At 25.3% G+C, this 10,225-nt stretch overlaps 1 protein-coding gene across 2 annotated transcripts in view; it reads right to left on the minus strand.

Moving 5' to 3' along the window:
* LOC145849598 (glutamine--fructose-6-phosphate aminotransferase [isomerizing] 2-like) overlaps nt 1-5,222 on the minus strand; it is a 29,204-nt gene extending 23,982 nt beyond the window's left edge. For both annotated transcript variants that reach the window (XM_082954564.1, XM_082954563.1), the window contains exons 1-4: nt 5,168-5,222; nt 4,812-4,919; nt 2,000-2,098; nt 1,033-1,158 (exon numbers count right to left, since the gene is read on the minus strand). In XM_082954564.1, the coding sequence (XP_082810690.1) occupies nt 1,033-1,158; nt 2,000-2,098; nt 4,812-4,919; nt 5,168-5,174 (340 nt within the window). In that variant the 5' untranslated portion in view covers nt 5,175-5,222. The remainder of the gene's footprint in view (nt 1-1,032; nt 1,159-1,999; nt 2,099-4,811; nt 4,920-5,167) is intronic.
* Between the last annotated feature and the right edge of the window lie 5,003 nt (nt 5,223-10,225).

The raw sequence follows: 10,225 nt of genomic DNA on the forward strand, positions 1-10,225 counted from the left end.
CAGTCTTTTTGGCCTTTTTAGTTGTTCGTTTTAATATGGAGCTTGTTGAATTCTTTAGCTTTGATTATTTGTATCTCAAAAGTTACTATGAATTTTGTTAACTAGCAATATTAACTGTTAGTTTAACACTTAATGTAAAAAGTAGGTTTAATTTTATATAAGAAAGACCCCCATAATTCTATTTTTAGCTAAGCATTGTCATTAATGATTTCTTATTTATAAACAGGACAATGTTTTAAGAAAGTAGTATAAGTTTTTACATTCAATAATTGTTTTAAGTTGCATAACTAGTTTAGAAAATTTTGAATAACATATACTGTAAAGTTTTTCTTTATTTTTCCGTCTCGAAATAAATGCGGCTAGGCTATGAATAATTAAAGATTGAATCACTTCAGGAAAAGTAACTTAGCTTAGTAATGCTAGAAAACATTTAAAAAATAAAACAACTGTACAAAGTTTACACATGTCTTACTGTTTATTTCTAACTTTGTTAATAATAATACAATTGAAACATGCTTTTAAACTGCAGATTTTTTAACTTTTGTTAACAAACAAAACTTTATTTGAAAGCAAATGTAAAAAATAAGCATACTAAAATTTTTGAATTTAATGATTTCGACAGACTGTAAATAATTTTGTTTTACTTGGTATATATGTTTATAGTAATAACTAAAAACGATAAATCGTGTATGAAATATATTTACAATAGTAAGGCAAGAAACTTAAAACTTCAAGTTTTTACATATATATTTATATACAGCTTTTCCTCGATTTATACCGAGCTAAGTTGTATGGGTCATTTTTTTTTAAATCGAATTCTATTGGCAATAATACAGATGATGCCAGCATTATTATAACAAAGCTTAATATGTGCAGAAATGTAATCAAACCATTAGATGTATTAGAAACTTATCAAACTAAAGTTTTAATTAAAGATATCTTTGAATAAAGCCTAATTAAAGCAATAATAACTATTTAAAGTTTTTGAAAAAAATCAAATATTTCATTGAAAATTATTGAAAGTTTACTCACCATTGTTGTCGCACGATCTCTGGGGATGGCTGTTGACTTCGTTGGGGACTCCGTGGGTCGCCCACCTGGTGTGAGCGATCCCCGTGTGGGAGGAGAAAGTCTCTTCCAAGTCCAACTTGTCAGAACCTGTTAAATGTACTTCATATAATTAAAGCAATTATAAATCTTGCAATGAATTTCGGTTAAACAGTACTTCTGGTCTCATGCCGGTCAAAAGTTTATATAGTTTAATAGTATTTTACACTAGTTTTAGTAGCTATAATTTACTTGAAAGATCCAACATTTCAGAACCTGTTTGATGTATTTCATTTAGTATGTAGATCATCAAGGTTGCTCTGAATACGCTTGTATAAAAAGTTTTAACCTACTTCAAATGTGGTAAACAAATCTTAATGGCTAACATTTCAAAGAATTAAATTATGTTGTAAAAGTCAAATTTGAACAAAACTGTTTACATAAGTTTTATGAGTTCACATACCACCAACTTGATCATAAAGAGGAATTTTAAGTAATGTTTGTACAATTTGGTAAGAAATTTAAACTAAGAGCATGGAAACGATTATTAGTAATAAATTAACATAAAAGTAGTAAGAAAAGTTATTGTCTTACATAAAAAACTATATATAAAATAATGATTTACTTTTTAGTCAAATCAATCTTAGAAAGTGGTGAAATTACTGAATCTTTAAAGAAATTTCGAATTGCTTTGATTAAATTCATTTTGAATTTCAATTTTAATTCAAACATATAAATAGATATTCATGTGATATTATTTATTTACAACAACAACAACAACAAAATAACAAACATTTTGATGACTAATGTGTTTAAAAATAAATCAAATTATTTAAAATTTGAGAAACTTTTGATTTTAGTTGATCTTTAATAAGATTTTTACACCTAATTACAGCATATTTTAATTTGCTATTTTAAGTTCGTTATAAATATATGTTGATGGCAAACTAACTGAATATCTTGTCCTCGAGGGCCTTCACCTTACCCCTCTGCTTGATGGTTACCGTGGGAACCACCTTTTCCTCCCCCATGTGGCCGTCAATCGCAACTCCTGTAAACAATTTTAATTTTATTGAGTTTGACTGTAAACAGTTTTAATTTTGTTGGTAATAAACCATGTAAACAGTATCATTTCTATTAAGATTAACTCCTCTAAACAATTTTAAATTTATTTACTTCAATATTCCAGTTAACAGTAAACAGTTTTGATCATAATGACTTGTAGTTGTACTTGTAAACCATCAGTCAATTTTACAACTATTCTGTTTGAGATTTTCATGCACTTAAAAACCGTAAACTCTTTTTAATTTTTTTACAACACCTTTTACTTTGATTAAATAGCAACAAATGTATGGTAGTAATAGTTAAAAATAATAATGTAAGATATAAGACTTTTTTTTTTAATCATACTTAAAAAATTCTACAAGTTCAACTTTAAAATTTCAAATATATCAAATCTTATTTATTTTGAACCTAGAATGATATTTATTTGTTTTTGTTCATATTTTAAAATTGTTCATTCAGGATAATTAGAAATAGATCTCAAAATTACATAAACCCTAAACACAATACTTTTAAAAGAACCTTTTTTTAGAAATTACTTTCAAATATCATCCACAGTCACTTTGACAAAATTAATACATTTAGTATAAATTTTTAGAATAATATTGTTTATAATATTTGCTAATAAAACATCAAAACAAACGAGTTCATTTGAAAATAACAACAACTATAAATAATACTAAATTTATCAAAACTTAAAAATTTCTTTGTGCTATGAATTGCACAGCCTGACAGAGCCTTTTTAAACGTACTTTACTAAGCAGCTATGAAAATGTTCTGACTTACAGAATTTGTTAAAATATGCTACCACAGCACAAAGAAACATTGTAGTTTTTTTAAATGGGTACAGTTTAATTTTTTCTTTAATGTTTAGAAGTTGATAAAAATTTTTACAGATGCTTTATAAATAAAAAACTTAAAGAAATCAAATAGTTAAAAAGGTTTAATTTTTAAGATAAAAATCACTACTTACATATAATACTTACATAAACAATAAAAAACATGAATAACTATGAACAATCACATCAAACAAAACAACTCATTTCCTGTTATAAAACTTAGAGTAAAACTTAATAGAATAAAAAGTTAAAAGTGTAAACTTAAAACTTTGTATATCAATATAGCACAGAATTATTGTTGTTAAACTTTAAGCTTTAAATATTAGTTTTTAAAAAAATTTGGACCTTCCCCTATGGCCTTAACAAAATGAGTTGTTAAAGTTTATAAAAACATACAGCAACACATTTGAAATTATTTGTAAGAGATTTTACGTGCATGTGTGCATGAATAAATAAGTTAAGGCCTTAGGGGAGGTAAACCATTTTTTTTACAAGTTGATCTGATTTTATAGAGTTTTTTCTAAGCTTCAAGATGCTTTTTATCGTTTTAAAAAATTCGAATTATTTTTTTGAGATATGACCAGTCAAAGTCGGTCCGCATAATAGGTTCCCTATTGGAAGGGAAAACTAAAACAGCAAAAAAAGACTATTTCATTTAAAATCTATCTCCTTTTACATTTTTCAAGCAATCTTCTTCAAACTTTTACAATTTAATCTTTATACAATAACAAAAACGTTACTTTGGAATTAAAAAAAAAATTTGTTAAAGTATATTTTAAAAAAAACACTCATTTTTTATTATTTGTAATAAAATTTTTATTTTTTTAAGTTACTAAAACTTTAAAGTAACACTTTTTCCTTTTATTATATGGACAGTTCCTGAAAATTTGAAGAAGTTTGCTTGAAAAATGAAGGAGAAGATAGATTTTTAGTGAATTTTAAAATTTCAGCAAAAATTGACACCAAAAAATTTGCGGTCTATACGTTTATATTGGAAAATTTTTACAAAAAATTAAATTTCTTAAAAGTTAAATGATATTTTTGAGTTTTATAAAAACTGGCTTGTAGTTTGTACTTGAAGCTTTCATATAAAATCCAAAGTTATTTTTTGAAAAAAAAATGTTGGACCCCCCTATGGCCTTAACAGTCTGAAATTCTTTAAAAACACTTATATGGTTTTTTGTTTAAAAATTCTTTCATGGGACATAAGAGCTTTGAAAAGATTACAAATAAAAGAGATCTTTTTAAAACCAAAATTATAATAAGTTGATCAAAATAAAACTGTGGAGGGCTTCAGCAAGCAATAGTTTGCCATACTCCTATAATAATACATTAAATTACTTCAAAAGTAGAAATCATACCGTTTATACTATAGTACTATATATTTAACTTTTTTTTACTTTCAGGATTGCCACTGGTTTTTAAAAGTACATGGTTTTGGTTCTATTTTTAGTTCAAAGTTAAGTTTAAGGTTAAAAACTGTGTAAGTAGTATAACAACATTAAAAAGATATTGTATTGTATACTTTAAATGTGTTTTTTTATAAAAAAGTTTTTTTAGTTGACAATTTTTTTATCTATAAGTTAGATTTACCGTTTTAAACTAAATTTTACAAATTAGCATATAAAAGTTGTTTAAAATTCCAGGTTTTTTAGTGATTTTTGTTCAACTCAAGGTTTTTGAAGGTTTCCAGGTTTTGTAGCTACCCTGTACTTTGTCAAAATAAAACTATTATATTTAAAACTTGTAAAGGAATACAACATCATCTTGTGAGTCATTTATAGGATTATACTTGCTTTAATACCTAACAATCTATATTTTTTCATAAAATAACAAAACATCAAATTACTTCAAACAACTAACCAGCAGAGTCGTACCCTCTGTACTCCAGTCTTTTCAGCCCATTGACCAGAGTTTCAAGAATAAATTTCCTGTCCCTCACTACACCGTGGTTTATGTAGGCAAAAATTCCTAAAATTATTAAAAAGTTTTAAAATTATTAGTAAAATCAATGATAAAAAAAGATGCTAAGTTGTTGAAAAACAATTTAAGTTCTAAGCTTCAGCAAAAGAGGGTAAGTATTTAAATAATTAAGCATTTTAATTATAATTAAAACTTATTTCAATACATTTTTTGCTGTTTAAAACCAATTTTTAATTTAAATACAAAACATTTATCTTATTATATTTTGAATATAAGAAATGAATTAAGTAACTTACCACACATTTTGTTTGATAGAGTTAAGTTGTGCTTTTAATTTAACCTATTTGACCTGTGAAAAATTATAAAAATGTAACTAATACAAATGAATGTACTTGCAGATTACACATTATTTTTATATTTTGAAATGTACCAATATAAAAATACACATGTAAAGTGTGTTTTTACAATAAAAAAGTTATGTGAAAGAATATCAAATACTTTAGCAAAGTGTTTTAAAATTTGTTATACATTTTCCATTTCCACTGCATGGTAAATTAGTCCAAGATCAAAAACTATACTAAATTAAAACCAAAGGGGTGCAAGTAACTTTCTAACAAAAAACTACAGTAGCTTATATTGAATGTTATAAGTATAAACTATACTTTATTTTTATAGAATAAAATCTATCTTTAAAAAGTAGCTGTACACCAAACTTTGTTAATTCTTCTTTAAAACTAAGGTGAGTAATACTTTTTTATTCAAATTTCTTAAATATTTGACAATATTATTTTAAATTTATTTAACTGTTAGAAAAATAACAAGTATCTTCTATGAGTTTGTGCATTGTGTGTTAGTAAGATTGTAGCTGATTGAAAAATCCTTTAAGACTTAAATTTTAAAATATCAATACCAAATGTGCAGCCTCCAACTTTTCAGCTAATAACAAACTCAATTATAACAAAAAAAAATTTGTAGTAAAAACTTACAGTTGGGTTCTAAATATAAGTTATGATAAAATTTTGGTTTCAAGCAGTATTTTTTAAGGGCATAGGGGGGTCCACCTTGATTTTTACAAGTTGATCTTATTTTACAAAGTTTTATCAGAGCTACCAGACATTATTAACCGCTTAAAAAGTTCAAATTAATTTTTAAGATATGAGCAATCAAGGTCCGTGACCTCAATAGGTTCCTAATGGAAGGCGCAAACTAAAAACGCAAAAAAAAGAACATTTAATCAAAAATTTATCTCCTTCTTGATTTTTTAACCAATATGCTTCCTTCACAGAAAGTGTATTATCAAATTTTAAAAAGATTGAATGTAGGATTTTTTTTGAAAAATAAAAATTATTAAAAAAAAACTATCTTTTTCTTTTATCTAAAATATTTATTTTTTAAAATTCCAACATTCAAAGTCTTTTAAACTATAAAAGGAACACTTTCTAAAAGTTTGAGGTCTCTAACTCAAAAAACGAAGGAGAAGATAGTTTTTTAGTGATTTTTTAAACTTCTGATATAATTGATCCTAAAAAATTTGCAGTCTTTACGTTTGTATCGGAAATATTTATAAAAATTACAATATCTCAAAAATTAAATATTTTTTTTAATTTTATAAAAACTGGCTTGTAGTTTGTACTTCAAGCTTTCATATAAGATCTAATGTTATTTTTAGTAAAAATATGTAAGACCCCCTTATGCCCTTAATTCATTTCTATAACTTTTTGAATAACTGTGACCAACAAGCAGCTTTTTTTGAAAATATTTCAACAACCTATTAAAGACTGACAATCCCTGTTCCTTATAACTATTTTGGGAAAGCTTGAGCAACTTACTTGATACTAAAAAATTATGGTCATTGGGGTTTAATGCATTCTTTTTAAAAAATAACTTTGCCTATAAAATGATGATTTAAAATGTAAATAAAAAAATACCTTTAAATTAATAAACTAAAACTTAAATTATTTTTGTTAACTTTGTAAAAAGGCTTTGTACAAAAAAGTAGAAACTAAATTAATTTTTTTTAATTTAAAGGTTATTTATATACTTACTGTTTTATTAAAAATATGTAAAATCTTAGTAACTTATGTTTATAACAGAATGCTTTAATTTTTCAGAATATTTTTATTTCAACTTTCTAAGTCTCACAAAAATAAAAACAAATTATACAGTAATCTTCCTTTATTATACCAGATATATTTCTGTGTGTTAACAAATCAACACACTTCAACTGGATTCTGTAAAAAATAATTACTTTAATGTAAGAATAGAAGCATAGAACAAATTAGATGAATACATATTTTCATTAAAATTAAATTTAATAATTTCTACAGATTTTTACAGGTTAATAGTTAGTAACAGGTAAAATGCTTAATGTTAAACTCGACTGTTATAAAACTATGTAATATTTGTAATTAAATGAAACATATTTTGGTACAATAAAGGAAGATTACTGTATAACTTGTTTTCATTTATATTACAGTGAACTTGTTTCACTAAGATCTTTTGTTAGCAAAGGACTAAATCTATATTTCTTAACAGTTTAGTGTCACATATTGATTTTTGTAAAAAATTTGTAAGAACCTTTTGCAAAATATACCTTTTATTTAGTTTAAATTTTGCTTAGCTTTAATGCTTAAGACAGTAATATTTTTGTAGATAAGATCTAAAACCACAGATACATCACTATAACAACAAAAGGAATATAAAATGGAAATAATTTTACTTAGAAATAAACCATAAAGCTTGGAAAAGAATTCAGGACTAATTTAAACCTTTGTATCATTCAATTTAAATTAACTTATCTTTACAATAGTCATGTGAGCTGTGAAACTAAAAGCCTACATATTTATTTTAGTAAAATGTATAACTATTTAATTGATTAAAAGGCTCATTCATAAGTTATTAACTTAAAACTAAAAATCGTGCTTTATAAATTTCGAAATCAAATAAAATACAAGCTACTAAGTGAGGTTTATACTAAAATAGCTTTAAGCTATGCAAACTTGTAGTAATATTTATAATACTACTCACTCATGCGTGACAAATTTAGCTTTTTATTCGTGTCATGAAAACAGGAAAGCTTTATTTTTTAAGCTTTTGGGTGGTTTTTGCCTTAAAATGATCTTCGCTTTAAATAATTTTAAAGGTGCATTAACTTAAAACAGCTTTATTCAAGAAAATGTTTGTAAAATCAAAAAAACTTATCATGCCAGTACTAGAACAAGTTATTAAAGTTCATCTTTTTTATGTATATCGGAATAAATTTTATAAATACTATAACTTTTTTTCTAACTCTTACGTTTACAACTTTTTATTTTATTTTAAAACGTGTTCATACAAACCTTTCTTACTCATTACAAATCTAACCTGTTAAACATTCGTATCTGAACTATTTTTTTATATTTGCCCAACTCTACAAAATCACATTGTGTAAAATTTAAGATGATTTGAATAAACTTCACTTAGGCAGAATTCGATTTTCAGAGAGCCAAAGCCAAACCAATACAAACTGTACGAGACCTTAGAAATACGACAGAGTTTTTGTCATGAATTTGTTTTACATATGGCAATTACAAAAAAAAAAATTATATACATTTTAAGACAGTTGTAAAAAAAATTATGGAAAAACACTTTTACTAAAATTATTTTTTATCACTTTCTGTAAGTTTTCTTGGATTGACAGATTTTCAACAATCAAGAAGTTAAATGTTTAAAAGGAACATATTTTTTCTTGTGATTATAAAAAATACTTTATTATAAACGTTAACAACTTATGTTTTTAAGTATTTTCTTTCTGATATCTGACAATAAACACTTTGCATACAATATTTCATTAACATTTTTATTTTTTTATAACTTCTACTTTTTGTGTTTTTATACAAAGTGATTTTATCAGCGCTTTGTTTTTGTACAAATGTCACCTTTTAACCTTGTGGGTAGCGCATAATTAGAGGCGCATGCCTGAGCGCCCAGCTATAATGTTTGTTGGTGTTCTTTTATTTTTTATTACACAGTAAGTAGTAGTACAGTTGTAAAAACCATTTAGTTTGAAAACTTATAACGTTGTACTAGTTCTAAAAAACTTAAACAAAACGATCAACGTGAAATTTAAAAACAAATAAAACTCAACAAATGTATATGTGTTAAAAGTAAGTTTAAAGAAATTGAAAGTAGTACTTGAAATATTCAAGCACATATTAACTTACTATTATGTAATATATAAATATATATATATATATATATATATATATACATATACATGAGATTATATTAAAACACTCTTAAGCGTTTATAGCAATGCTATATACTCAATTAAAACTGTTTAAGATTAGTATTTGTTGGTAGCTAAAAGTTTTTCAGTAAAAGTTAATTTCAATACTTAAAATAAAATCAACTAATACATCATTAAACGAATATTATTTTACTAAGATAGTAAACGTTCATGGTACACGTAAAAAAAACTTTTCATCGTAAATTTTATTCAACTTGTTTTATTGTTAGTTGTTACCACCCTTTGTTGTTTGTAAAAAGGATATAAAGCCAATCAAGGTTTCAATACGAAAATGTTTACTATCTTAATTTATCTGGTATACGTAATTTAGTTCTGACAAAAAAAAATTTTTTGGTTCGTAAAACATTTAGCTTATACATTCTAAACTTAGATAAATAACTCCAAAAAGTTACACAAATGGATTATTTCTACTTTTGTCAATATATATACATTATTGGAACTAAACATAGAATAAATCTAATACAAGTTTAGCATTACATCATTATTACTCTACCAAATTTATAAAATGGTATTTGATATTTGTTTTGGTTTAGTTTATTTAGTTATGCGTATTAGTTCGTTTAATTTGTTATAAGTTTATGTTAAGTAAATTTAAAAAAATTAACAATGAAATACAATAAAAACGTATTTATAAGAAACAAAACAAAGTCAGAAACAAAATTATTGGTAATTAAAACAGATTCATAACGAAAAAACGGTTGATGAAAAAATTATCTTCAATCAAAACATCACGCTGTTCATTACGATACGACGCTAGATAGCTACCATTTCTCAACACAACCATCTAGTGGACATTTCACATTACTTTTAAGCCACCCAGACATGCAGTGCATGTGAAACACGTGGCTGCAAGCTCCGAACTCTGCAATGCACTCTTCTGGCTTCCTGACAACTTGGCACTTGACGCACAGGTCCCGAAGGTAGTTTTGGCAAATTTCACATTTCCCTGCCAGGGTGTCCCATGACTCCGAAACAGTATCTGAAACTTTTACACTTTGAATAAAATCTTTCTGATGTTCTTGAGGAGATGGTTCAGAAACTTGATCATCTTGTTCAAGATATTTCA

This window comes from Thalia democratica, chromosome 2 (genome assembly GCF_965202585.1).
Source record: "Thalia democratica chromosome 2, ktThaDemo2.hap1.1, whole genome shotgun sequence".
NCBI classification, from domain to species: Eukaryota; Metazoa; Chordata; class Thaliacea; order Salpida; family Salpidae; genus Thalia; species Thalia democratica.